Source organism: Penaeus vannamei, chromosome 5, assembly GCF_042767895.1.
Source record: "Penaeus vannamei isolate JL-2024 chromosome 5, ASM4276789v1, whole genome shotgun sequence".
Taxonomy (NCBI): domain Eukaryota; kingdom Metazoa; phylum Arthropoda; class Malacostraca; order Decapoda; family Penaeidae; genus Penaeus; species Penaeus vannamei.
Genome location: NC_091553.1, coordinates 10994196 through 11009195, shown reverse-complemented (window position 1 = coordinate 11009195; position 15000 = coordinate 10994196). Strand labels below are relative to the sequence as shown.

Sequence of the window (15000 nt, the reverse complement as noted above, 5' to 3'; positions counted from 1 at the left end):
AAAACTGCTTGCTTGCATTTCACTCTGACTGCAAAATGTAAACAAACACGACCCATATTTCCTTAAGAACTATTGATTTTGCAAACAATTCTTCATCAATGCTTAGACTAACCCAATTATCAAGGGTAAGGGATGGGCAAGCTTTTGGAAACGCACTTCTCCCACTGCGCTTTATTCTTATTAGTTGTTAAAGGGTAATTAACCGCCGTTCATTGATGTTAATAAATGTCAACAACCCTCCTACACAGACGATCAGCCCATCTATCGCTGTCGTACGTTGTGAGTGATTGTTGTGCGCAGTGTCTACTATCGTATGCAGAAAAGATGCGTGCATTATTGTGCACGATCGTGTTAACATATAATCAAATTGATAGAGCTAATAACTGTCGTATGGGAGTTGTGAAAGGGGAAATAATGGTAATTGTAATGGCAACAACAAATACAGCAAAGAGAAAAGTAATAATCATAATTATCACAGCATAAGTATAGTACTACGAATGATGATAATGATAAAAATAAAAACAATAGTAATAATAATAATAATTACAACAATGATAACAGTAATTGTAATATATGATAATTACAATAATGCTAATAGTATTGTAAATGATAATGATTCTAATAATAGTGATACTTCTAATAATAGTAGTAGTAATGAAGTGACAACAATGATGATAATGATAACAATAATAATAACAATGTTATTTATAATAACGATGGTGATAGTATTATCAATATTAAGAATGATGATAAGATTAATGACAATAATGATAGCGATAATGATAAAAATAACGATTTTTATAATCATTATTATGATAATCATAGTAATAATGATAGCAGTAATAATAATGACAATGATAATAACAACAGTGATGATAAAAATGATAATCATAATAATAATGATGATAATGTTGATGATGATGATGATAATAATAATAATAATAATGATAATAATAATAATAATGATAATAATAATAATAATAATAATAATAATAATAATAATAATAATAATAATAATAATAATAATAATAACAATAATAATAATAATAATGATAATAATAATGATAATAATAATGATGATAATAATAATAATAATAATAATAACATTATTATCATTATTATTATTATTATTATTATTATTAATGATAATGACAATAATGATAATGAAAATTATAATAGTAATGATGATGATAATAATAATAATAATAATAATAATAATAATAATAATAATAATAATAATAATAATAATAATAATAATAATAATATAATAAATAGTAATAACAATAATGATGATGATATTAATAATGATGATGACAATGGTGATGATATCAATAATGATAAAGATAATAACAATGACAGCAATATTAATAGCACAGATAATGATAATGATCATAATAACACTAATGAAGATAATAAGAATAATGATAACAGTAATAACAATAAGAACAATAATGATAACAATAATAATAATAACAATACTAATCATAATAGCAATAATGATAATAGTAATAATAAAGATAATGATAACACTAATGATGATCATAACAATAGCAATGATAATAATAAATATAATAATAACAACAACAACGATAACAAAAATAGCAATACTGACAATAATAACAATAATGATAATTAAATTGATAATAATGATGATAAAGATATTGACAATAATAATAATAATAATAATAATAATAATAATAATAATAATAATAATAATAATAATAATAATAATAATAATAATAATAATAATAATAATAATAACAATAATAATAATAATAATAATAATAATAATAATAATAATAATAATAATAACAACAACAACAATAATCATAATGATAATAACAACAATAATCATAATAATAATAATAATAATAATAATAATAATAATAATAATAATAATAATAATAATAATAATAATAATATCAATATCAATAATACTAATAACAGTAATAATAATGATGATGTTAATGAGAACAATAATAACAATAATAATTGTCATTATAGTTACAGTAATTATGATAATAATGAAAATGATAATAATGCTAATAATGAGGATGATAATGATAATAACAATAATAATGATGATAATAATAATAGTAATAATAATGATAATAATAGTAATAATTATAATGATGATTATAATAATATTGATAGTAGTAGTAGTGGTAGTAGTAATAATAACAATAATGACAACAGTAATAATAATGACAATGATAACAATGATAATAATAATAGTACTAATCGTAATAACAATAATAATGACAATGATAATAATAATGATAAAAATTATGATAATGGCAACGATAATAACAGTTATGATAGTAATGATAGTAATGATAATGATAATAATGGTAATAATAATGACAATGATAATAATGATAATAAGAATAACAGTCAATGGAAAACCACTACTGTGTTGATACAGTGCACAGACTAGATTTATTGAAATAAATTTAGTTTGTGCACTGCGGGTTTTTCTACCAATAATAATAATAACAACAACAATGATACTAGTAATATTAATAATAGTAATGATACTAATACTAATAATAATAATAATAATAATAATAATAATAATAATAATAACAATAATAACAATAGCAATAATAATGATGATGATGATAATGATGATGGTAGCAGTAACAACAATAATGATAGCAACAATAATAATAACAATAAAAATAATGATGATGATGATGATAATACTACTACTAATAATAACAATAACAACAACAGCAACAATAATGATAATGATAATAACAATAGCAATAATAATAATAATAATAATAATAATAATAATAATAATGATATTAATATTAATAATGATAATAATAATAATAATAATAATAATAATAATAATAATAATAATAATAATAATAATAATAATAATAATAATAATAATAATAATGATATTAATATTAATAATGATAATAATAATAATAATGATAATAATAATAATAATAATGATAATAATGATTATCAAGAAGGGTTGCAAGAGAAATCTTGAGAAAATACCTGCCGAGGCGAATTCCAAAGAAATCCAGTACTGCCCACATTCCGCCTTTTCCAACCATGGGGTCGACAAGCATTTTTCGTAGGGTTTCCAAAACATCAAAATATTAGGTCAATTCTCAGTTTTGAGATATTTTAGAATATACGTAGTCACATATTGGTTGAGAGCTAATAGTCAAATTTTGCTTGGTTATTACACAATAATTCAAAATGCAGTCGAAAACAGTCCACTGGATTCTGATAAAACTCGAAGTAAAGAAAATATAATCGTAATTGTGGATCTTTTTATCAAGTGATCTAGGGCGCTAGTTAGGAGAACCTGCTCACTCGATATATGCTTGTGGCAAGGGCATTGAAGTCACACACTGTTTTACATATCTTCGAAGTGTAGTTCATGACTCTGAACTGTCAGACCAGGAAGTCAGCAGACGGATTGGCTTGACAGTGTAGGAGACCAAGTTACGTGTCTCCAAGGCCCCAATACTTCCAGCTTTGTTTTACAGAAGTGGAACCTGGACGCTATCTAGTGGCTTGGAGTCGCGTTTTGAAGTCTTTTGTAACAGGTCCTTGTGCCGAATCATGGAGTACAGGTGGCAGAACCATGTGTCCAATCGACGGTTACATCGTGATGCCGGAATGGGACCTGTTACTTGGATAATCCGCGATCGCCAACTTAAGGTATACGGGCACCTGGCTCGTCTCTCTGTGGATGACCCTGCCCATCACTCTTCACAAGACATTCCTGGGTGGGACAGAAGGAAGTCGTGTCCTGGGCCGATTGACGAGACCAGAGCTAGGGATGGACCGAGGGCCTGTCTTGTGGCTCGCCATGAGGGACTCTAATGGCTGGAAGCGGAGGGTGGACGCGGCTATGCGACCCCGTCGGCGTTGGCTCCAGGAATTGATTAATACATTTGTGACAAATGGCATGTTGGTAGTGAAACCACAACTCAGCTGGAATGACAGTCACTCTAGTTTGATGCAGTGGTAGTGTTCTTGTCTAGAAATCTGGCTAACCTGCGTCAGTCAGATTGTTGGAGGATAATTTAGAGGTAAAAATAAATAGCCTATCACATCAAACATAATAACTATTGTAACAAATGGAATAAACTAAACTGATAATAATAATGATAATAATATACAAATGTTATGCATCCAAAACCTCTGTCCAGGGAGCTGCCATTGCATTATGTGAATAAGAGCATTACATTGATTGTGGATGTTGCACTCAGCCTCTAGTTACAGTTCGTGCCTAGTTGGTTGAATTGCTGTACGATACCGTTTTCTTCCAAGTAAAAGGCCCATGCCCATATACGCGCTAGGAGTGCCATGGCGTTTCCCCTTAAGTAGATTAAGGATCCATAATAATTCCAAAAAGGATGATTTCAATAAAAAAATGAATGAGCTCCCGTACTGCCATTGTTGATGAACAACGGCAGCTCAACAGGAACATATCCGTTGTGGCGCTGTGGCCTCTGAAGGTGCATTTACTTAGTATCATACATAGTAGAAATTCATCCTATCTTGTCCTAAAGGTTAGTCATCAGAGCCCTGATTTTTTGGAAGCTAACTGTCGAATTCACGGGCCTTAGCATCTGAAATTCTTAATCTTCATTAAGATCACTCCTGGCTTTCAGCACTTTGGCTTTAAAAAATGTCTTCCTGCTGTATCTCTCTATATAAAGTAGGTATACAATTGTGATATAACCAAAGATTTGTAAGCTAAATGTTATGAGAGGTTTATCTGTTTCCACAATTGTCGTTTACTATGAACGCTAACACATTAGCTAAAGATTGTAAATCTGCTTCAATCTCCTGCATAATATCCTGCAAGAAAAAGGACTGGTCTGTAGCACACGAACAATGCCTTAGACGTTAGACACGCACCCTGTGCTTCATTGGGCTGCTTTGATCTTTGACAGTGTTCTACGTGCGAAAAGTAGCTGCCGATAGTGCAAACAGAGCCCACATATGATCCACCAACTAGATTAATGGAACCTAATTAAGAAACAGCTAAAAATAAGAGAGCCAAGGTCTATTCTTCCATGGGCGTCTTCAGAGTTTTACAAGAGTTTCATGGCCAAAAAGGTGTCGTGTTAACCCCCAGACTCCTTTGTATATGCTTCACCAACACCAGGTCAGTCCAGGCTTCTCATAAATTACCTACAGCGCGCTTTCCCGTCATGGAAAATGGTTACTTTTATTTCAGAACAAGAAGCGATCCATTAACTGAAATTCTAGAGGAAATAACTGGCATCTTACCTAAATCCTATGAAAGCCCAAGTATTCATCTTATCGGTTCTGTCTAATATCGCTAAACGCACAAAGTCCCTTGTTATCATAAAAAAGACAGCATTCCCAGAATTATTCAGCCCAAGAAAAAAAAGTATTTTGTCTTCACATTCACAACCATAGATGTATGATAGATAGAACCAGAAGATATCTCTTCGTTTCTTTAAGCACAGAATAACTAGGACATGATATCTCTTGCGGATAGACATGGTAAAACACTAGCAAATAACTGTGCTACAGTAGAGCCCCTTCAACATCAAAGTGGAGGTTGGAGGCAGAGACCAGCACATTGTTAAGATAGTTGTGGAGATTTAGTTATTTATGACAAAATGTTACAAGAAGTCAGGAAGATCTCAATCCTATCGATTGTATGGAAGAACATTCGAGAACTTGGAATAGATTGTTTCATCTATTCGTCGTGCCTCAGCTGTGACAGACATGGCACAGGCATTGTCAGACATTGCTCTATTGGTTGCATCGCTACCTGAATATCCCACTGGTCCGTTTCGAGTCTAATGGGATATTCCAAATCTCGTGTCGTCCAGCATTCCGTCAAGATTGGGAAAATCTCCTGGGATCCTCAATTCATGCAGCAAAACTAACTACTTTTGGGAGAATGCATCCAAGGCTTCTATAATTCGGAGGACGTACAGTGTTCAATTCAGACATTCGAAACAAAAATATATTTTCCCCGTCACATCTGTTCCCATTTACATTGATGGCTGAGGAAGAGACATCTAATTTCTGTCTCTACACAGGTTCTCAAAACTTCGTTAATTCTAATGATAGATGTAGCGGGATACCAACGATCGGTGATTTATAAAAAAAATCGACGAAAAAGAGGTATAAGCGTAGAAAATATGGTAATTTCCCTATCCTCTAACATGAGCTTTGGTTGATTAGTCGCTTGAAGACATACAAAAGAAAAGTTTTGTTGATTGCCCCGCTATGGGAAGCACGACCATGGACACGATCATCTCCAGTGGTGTCCTCATCCACTACCAATGCCATGGAAGGTGGTAGTGGAATTCCAGTGGGCCGTATCTTAGAATACTTACGTCTACTTGCGTGAAGTTTATACGTACTGCCTGAAGTAAATCCTTCCAGCCATTACAAGTAGAGGACCTTAAAGGACATCGACCTTCCACTATTAGACAGTACCAATCAGCATAGTTAAAATAAACTAAAAAATATCAGAGACACATGACCTACTGCACATCCATATCCACAAATATGCTGATTCAGGTTGCACTCTATTTATTCCATCCACTTACACCAGCAACTACTTTCGGTCACAAAACATCACTCACTGATCCACTAAGATACACTAGATGGAAGATCAACGGAACTGCTTTGTAGATCATACTTCCAAGGTCGACCTCCACCTCGTATTGCAACGTCTTCATGGTCTCCACAGAGGTAGGAATTAGCTCCTAACTGCACTTTTCTTTTAGTAGGTCATGCGATCGGTCTAGCGCCGGTCATGCCGTTTCATACCTATAGTGACCCAGATTCGAGACATGGGCAGGTAGGGTACTTATTTATTGTTATTACCACTATTGTTATTATTGTTGTCATTATTATCATAGTTATTATTGTCATTGTTATCATAGTTATTATTGTTGTCATTATTATCATAGTTATTATTGTCATTGTTATCATAGTTATTATTGTTGTCATTGTTATCATAGTTATTATTGTCATTGTTATCATAGTTATTATTGTCATTGTTATCATAATTATTATTGTCATTATTATCACAATTATCATCTTTTTTATTATTAAGATTATAATCATAATTATTTTTGTTGTTGTTAATACTATTGTTGTTCTTGCTATTATCCTTATTACTATTTTCACCTAAACTATTATTATCATTATCATTATCATTACCATCATTATCTTCATCATTGCTACTATAATTAACGTTATTATTACTCACATTATTATCATTACTATCATTATTCATATTGCCATTTTCTTGTTATTATGATAATTGTTTTATCATTATTGTCATTATTATCATTATTATTATTACTATCATCATCATTGTTATTATTTTTAGTTATTACTATCATTATCAGTATCATGATTATTATCATTGTTATTGATGTTGTTGTTATCATCATCATCATCACCATCATCATCATCATCATCATCATCATCATCATCATCATCAGTAAATTGTTGTTATTCTTATTCTAAATCCAGTGGCGTTGTGATCACGTGGCCAATTCGTTGATTTTATGCCCCAAAGACTAAAAAAATATTTCGAATATTCAAACACAGATGAAACATGAAAGAAACACTACATTCGCTCTAAATATAAATTTCAAAACCATTCTCTTATCTTCCTTTCTGATTGGATACCCCCCCTCCCCTCCCTCCCCCATTTGGATTCCCGGGCCCACCCCACCTTCGACCCCCCACCCCTACCCACCCCTTTTCGCACACCACTGAACAGACACAATAATTAGCGCCATCCTCCCCCTCGTTAATTTCCATAAGATAATCAAAAATAAAACATTTTTTTCATATAGAAATGCAAGTTCAGAAGAAAAGGGAAAAAAAACACAAATAAAATAAAAATGGCCAATGCGTGGCCATTTAACGCTTGGCATAGCGTAATGTAAAAGTTTGATTATTCTGCATTCTGCGTTTAGGGTATGAACGCTGGATCATTATTACTATTGATATTGTTATAATCATAAAAAACAATTATTATTACCATTGTCAATGGTATTTTGTTGCTGTTACCATTATTATCATTACTATCATTATTATTATCATTATTATTTTCTTTTATTGTCATTATCATCGTCATTGTTATCATCACTGTTATCATTATTATAATCATTATCATTGCCATTATCATCATCTGTTTCATTTTTATTGTTTTATGTTATCATTGTTATCATTATTATCATTACCTTTATTATTATTATTATCATTACCTTTATTGTCATCATCGCTGTTATCATTACAATTATCATTATCACTATTTTTATGGTTATCATTATTGACATAATTCTCAGTATCATTATCATAGTTTTTGTTATCATGATGATGATGAAGATTATTATTATTATTTATTTATTATTATTATTATTATTATTATTATTATTATTATTATTATTATTATTATTATTATTATTATTATTATTATTATTATTATTATTATTATTATTGCCGTTGTTGCTTACGCTATTATTTTTATTGTAATTGTAATGATTATTATTTTCATCATTTTCCCTATTATCATCATTATCATCCTTACTATCATCATCACTAACACCATCATGATCATAATTATTACTATTATCGTTACCAGTATTATTAGAATCGTTATCATAATCTATTTAGAAAATAGACTTAAAAATATGAGAAAAAAGAAGGAAAGAAAAAAAGAAAGAGAGAAAGAAAGAAAGAAGGGAAGAAAGAAAGAAGGAAAGAAAGTAAGAACGAAAGAAAGAAAGAAAGAAAGAGAGAGAAAGAAAGAAAGAAAGAAAGAAAGAAAACGAAAGAAAGAAAGAACGAAAGAGCGAAAGAAAGAAAGAAAGAAAGAGAGAGAAAGGAAGAAAGAACGAAAAGAAAGAAAGAAAGAAAGAAAGAACGAAAGAAAGAGCGAAAGAATGAAAGAAAGAGAGAGAGAGAGAGAGAGAGAGAGAGAGAGAGAGAGAGAGAGAGAGAGAGAGAGAGAGAGAGAGAGAGAGAGAGAGAGAGAGAACGAAAAAAAGAAAGAAAAAAAAAGAAAGAAAGAACGAAAGAAAGAAAGAAAGAGAGAAAGAAAGAAGAAGAAAAAATCTGCCTTATCATAAACCTTTCAAGCGTAGGCGCCGCTGACCACAGATGCAGAGGCGGTGTCACTCAATTATGTAACTAATTAAAAATATTTTTCTGTGAGTGTTTGATTATTATGGTTTCTGTCCTTGGGGTATGAATGTTGGATTGTTATGACTGCTGTTATTGTTATAATAATTATGATGATGATGATGATAATTATCGTTGTTAGCATTTTATCATTGTTGATGTTATCATTTTTTATTACTATTATTACTGTTGTCATTATTATTGTTATTATCATTTTCATTATCATTATTATTATTATTATTAACATTATCATTATCATCAATAGTATCATTTTCATTATTGTTGTCATCATCAGTAGTTTCATTGTAATTGTTATGATTATTATTGTTATCATTATTACTGTCATTATTCATTAATGTCATCATCATTATTATAATTGATATAATCATAATTCTCATTAATATCATTGCTACTACATCCTCCACACTGATAATCCTTATTACAATAATATTGCTATGAATGTCATATTCTTGTCGTTTTCAATATTATCATTATTGTTATATCATTGTTATTGAAATTATTATCATTATTATCATTATTAATATTATCATTATCATTATTATCATTGTTATCATCATCATCAGTATCAGCATCATTACTATCATCAGCAGCATTAAAAGTAGTAGTATTGGTATCAAAAGTATTATCTTCATTATCTAAACCACACTCATACTCACACGCGTTCTCGCTCCTTTCACAGCCGCACCAACATCGAAGTCAGCCGCGCAGCCCTCCATTGTAGACCTATGAACTAGTAGTCATGCTCGTCGCCCCAATTGCTCTCTGGTGTAATAGTAGTATTATTATGTTTAATTGGACTTGTCGTTGTAATGTTTTTAATTATTTGGTAATTTTCTATATTACCTTCGCCACACCGATATCGACGATTTTGGTATCGTTGGATTCCTCTCACTGTCCACATTCCAAATATGTAGGTTTTTATTGCGCGGAAACCCCCCGTTAGCCAGAAACTTGGCCCCGATTGAAAGGGAGGGCATGGAAGGTTCTAGAGAAAATCGAGGTTAAATAACACTAATAATATAACCCACAGTGAAGATAACCATGGTTATTCATATGACTTTCCATTGCAGGGGGCTGCCGCCCCCTAACCCCCACCGAGGAAACAAAACCTCCACCACGTATTCCCGGCAGGATAGAGCGTTACACAATTCTCGTCGATCGCGGAGCGGCGGACGTATTTACCTTGTAACATTCTTACTGAATTAGCATACTAACCTTGACATAGTCAGCATTGTATACAGACACGATTGTAGTATAATCAGGATGAACAGAGCATACCATGAACAGAAGAGCGCTCTCGTCGGCGGGATTTGCGCCTCTCTCGATGTTACGCCGATGGCCTCAAGGTCGGGTTTCCCGTCCCCTGGAACCACGATTTTCGAAAAGCTAACCGAAATAACCGTCGCATTCAGTACTTCGCCATGGCCGCCGCGATGACAGCGTGTGAAGGGTGCTCCTACTCCGAGATAGATTTTCTGCGCGAGGTAGCAACAAGCCAGGATGAGATGCTTGAAATGTGCTTCCGTCACTACTTCCTGTGTGCTGCAGCGTCGCTGTATCCTCCGGCCGAGGACCTCCTGCTGGACGCACCCCGCCTCCTTCAATTTCTGCGTGAAGGGAGCACCCTCTCTACTATCGGCGGCATTTATCAATCAGGTTAGTACCTTAAAAATCCTAGGTTATTGTAGGTTATCGGCTCCGCGTCTAATTCGTGTGCGCTCTATCCTGCCGTGAATACGTGGTGATTCTGTTTCCTCGGCGGGGGTTGGGGGCGGCAGCCCCCCCTAGTAGGGGCCATTGCAGGGGCCGCAGCCCCCTGCAATGGAAAGTCATGTGAATAACCATGAATATTTTCACTGTGGATTATATTATTAGGGTAATTTTCTATATTACGTTCGCCGCTCCGACATCGTCGCCCCCGATATAGTGCCCAAGTTTGCCGCTAACAAGGGGTTTTCGCGCAATAAAACCTACATATTTGGATTGTACAGAGTGAGAGGAATCCAACAATACCAAAATCGTCAAAATTACTATATTACGTCCGCCGCTCCGACATCGTCGCCCCCGATATTGTGCCCAAGTTTGCCTCTAACTGGGGGTTTCCAGCAATAAAACCTACATATTTGGATTGTGCAGAGTGAGAGGAATCCGACGATACCAAAATCGTCGATATCGGTGAGGTAATATAGAAAATTACCAATTATTTATGTTATTAATGTATGATTTTTTTTAGGGTAATGTGGTCGTTGTGAATTAGGAAGAGAGAAGGGAATAAAAGGAGGAAAAGGGATAGTTGAAGAAGTGGGTGAGGGAAGGTTTGGGGGATAAAGAGAGAGAGAAGTGAAGGAAAGTGGGGAGTGAAAGAGAGAGAGAGATCGCTTGATCACAGGTGAAACCATGAAATAAACAGTTTATTCGATTTAGATATAAATTTCAAAATCACTACATTATTTCCCTCTTCGACTGGATACCCCCCCCCCCTCTCCCATTTACATGCCCCGGGCCACTGCCCCCCCCCTTCTGCACGCCAGTCTAAATCTTTTCCTTATCATCGTTATTATCATTATCATTAAAATGACTATTATCATTTTCATCATTATTATCATCATTATGATAAATCATTACTAGTATTATGATAATTATTTTTATCATTACTATTTTTTCATCTGCATTATTCCTAGCATTATCAATATCAGTGTTATTATCACTGTCATCGTCAATATCATTATTGTCAGTATTGATGTTTTTTATATAATTTTCAATGATATTGTTATTATCATTATCCTTACTATCATTATTATCATCATCTTTACTATTATCATCTTTATCATTATCATCATTATTGTCATTATCATTACCAGTAATAGTTGTAGTAGTAGTAGTAGTGGCAGTATCATTCTTCTCCTCACTATCACCAATGTTATTACTTTTAGGGGAAGATCGAACTTGCATATTCCATAGATGATGCAGCAACACGTATGAAATCCATTTAGCAATTTACTTTTTCAAAGTAGTCGATATTGTACACTGTCAGAAAAATTCAGGCCTGAAATCCAGAAGGATTTTGAAGCTATTGCCTCGCCTTTCGATAAACCTACTTTATTTATATTGTTTTTTTCCTACCATTTTACCAAATATGTCAGCGCGTTTTGTCATTCGCCGTTGTTAATATTGTACATCTGTTCGCAAGTGATAGTCCGACTCCTAAAATGTTGTTCATGAACTAACGGCTATTGTGTTGTTATCGGTTCGTCTCTGTTTGCTTTGTTCATTCGTTTTATTTTTAATTTTTAACAAATCTTTCTTGCTGTGATTATGGAATTCTAGTCCTATCTTATTGCATTTTCTGATTTTATCAATTGATGCTGCAACAATGTCCCCGTAGCTTATCAGTTTTCAAAATTATTCTCTGATACCACTGTCGGCGCCACGACGGTCGCATGGTATGTTTCCTTTCAATTTGTGTTCCTCGTTAACTGTAGATTGAATAATACCGCATCAAAGCTCTCGCCTTTCGATTGTTTTCCACAGGGACGCTACGCATATTGCCTGTGCAAGATTACATGCAATCATGTATCAGTGATAGCTGTATGTATAAACTTCGTTAGTTGAAATCTTTCGTTACAAATGATATGTTTCATTTATTTTTATTTTTCACTTCAAAATCTAATACAAAAGGTGTATGTGTATATGAGACAAGTATCAAGCAGTAGCTGGTGCTTTATAAAAACTTATTTTTATATATGTGAGATTATGTTATAACCATGCAGAGGGAATTTAGATATTTTCTTTATCGTAAAGAATTATTAAGAGGAATAATAATTAGGGGCAACAGCTTTTAATAAGAATGTTTAGTTCCCGGAAAAAAAAGTTAATAATGAAATTATCAAAGACTGTAAAACCAGTGATAGTAAAGATAACGTGATCATAATGGCCAGGATAACGATAATGACTTAATGATAACAGTAATATGATAATGAGAACTGTAGTGAAGAGGAGGAGGATTACGTAAAGCCATCATCATTGTTATGAGAATAGATATAATGATAACAGTGATGCTTATGTTAATGCTCACAGTTACGATAATGCTAACCCCATAAACCTTGACAATAATTACCTGTCGTGATTAGGTCTCAGTGGGGCAACTAAAGTTTTCGATGTTTATTTTCCTTTGCTAGAGACAACAACAAAAAAAAATATGTGACCTACCATGGCGCGGGTTTGGGAAAAAGAAGAAAAAAAGATTTAACATCGCGAAAATAAAATGTTCTATTGGTGGGAATTTATTGGTGAGGAAATTTTTGTTGGTGTTTCTTCGCCATTTTTCTCGGTACCGGCAAACATCTGCAGAATTCTCCGAGACTGGGCCAATAAAACACGTAGATCTGTGTAACGCAAATTTTAGGAAACACTAGCACAATGGTGAAGGTCTTGGAAAGGTTTAGTCTGTTTAACTCGTTTCTCTATACATGTTAATATGTTGGTGTATGCGGCGGTGGGAACGTTCAGAGTCAGGAAAGTGCCCTTCAGTAAACACATCAGTACATTTTTAGTAATGTGAAACAGTCGATGTAATTCCCGTAGACTTAGGTATCAGTAAGTCTCACTAAGAGAGATATTAATCTTGGCTAATAACGTCAGAGAACAGTTATTACATCTGACTACTCATTATTTATTGCGTAAAAAGAAAGGGTATTTTTGATTTATCATATATATCAATAGTTTCTATTTTTTTCTTTTCTGTGGAACAATTTGATTAGCCAAAGACCTTGACACTGAACGCTCTATCTAGCATTCAGGCACACGTGATTTTTTTAAGCGCCACTTTGACTACGATAGCCGTGTCAAATGCAAACAGCTATAATTTTCCTACATGATGTTGAAATAATGATTTTTTTCTAGCCAAAAAGGACGATACTATTTTTTCACATCGGAAAATCAAGAATAGGATATTGGAAATAGACATTAACAAAATGTTCCGGGACAGAGAACCACCAATTAGGACTCCGGAAGCCGCGCCATGAATACTTCTGTTGCAGGCTGCAATACTGTAATTCTGACATCATTTGTTGTCTGTTACTAGCGATCGGCAGGGTAGATGATTTATAGCATCACCATGGGTATATTTCGGCGTCCATGGAACGATATTTCCGATGGGGTATCTGGGCTGACCTCTTTAGATGCGCTGATGAAGATGGTGAGGTTAGTGACTTCTATTCTGAATGAGTCACGGCATAAGAAGTTTTAAAAAGGTGTAAAGGATTAGGATGGGAGTGATGAAAGTCCTGGAGGAGATGTGGCTTTCTGGGGGACGGAAGGAAGACCAGGACGCAAGGGAAAGTAGGATATTTACAAACATTTCAACTGAGATATTCCCTGTGCGTCTCTTGTGTGGGGGAATGGTTTAGGTGTCAGTTGCCAGCCGAGCAAATCCCAATCGCTTTTTAATACAAATATCATAAGAATAGTGTCTTGCTAAGTGTTCTGCAGATATTCAACAATCATTTAAGATTTCATTTCACTTGTACTAAAATCGATTAAGCGCAGGTAATGGAAGGAAGAAGCGTTTTTACCGCCAGAGGCATGTGGCAACCCATGTTCGGCGTGCAGGTCCCGTAGAGTCGGTCGCAGCCTCCAACGCCATTAGGCTACGGATAGCGGGAAGGAAAGGTCGCTCTTCATAATTCTGCTTTGCGAGTGAATTTAGTCGTTCTCTGTGTTAAAAGATCTGCAGGTTAATCCCATAAACTGCAATTGCCAAGCTCCCAAGTCCGTCTAAAGCCCGCATCGCCGGAAGCAGCTGAC

The 15000-nt window shown here is 33.6% G+C and overlaps 2 protein-coding genes across 6 annotated transcripts in view; one reads left to right on the top strand and one right to left on the bottom strand.

The window, feature by feature from the left end:
- The window catches only part of LOC113820407 (bridge-like lipid transfer protein family member 1), a 33982-nt gene extending 33730 nt beyond the window's left edge, over positions 1–252 (bottom strand). For both annotated transcript variants that reach the window (XM_070121862.1, XM_070121861.1), the window contains exon 1: positions 1–252. This exon is cut by the window's left edge and continues 125 nt beyond it. The gene's annotated coding sequence lies outside the window, so the exon portion shown is untranslated.
- A 10428-nt stretch (positions 253–10680) lies between these two features.
- Positions 10681–15000, top strand: part of LOC138861834 (uncharacterized) — a 64553-nt gene continuing 60233 nt past the window's right edge. The window contains exon 1 of one of the 4 annotated variants that reach the window (XM_070121857.1): positions 10681–10851. In XM_070121857.1, coding sequence (XP_069977958.1) covers positions 10696–10851 — 156 coding nt within the window. In that variant the 5' untranslated portion in view covers positions 10681–10695. Of the gene's footprint in view, positions 10852–14825 lie in introns of those variants that run through there. The other 3 variants (XM_070121859.1, XM_070121860.1, XM_070121858.1) reach the window with 3 other exon arrangements.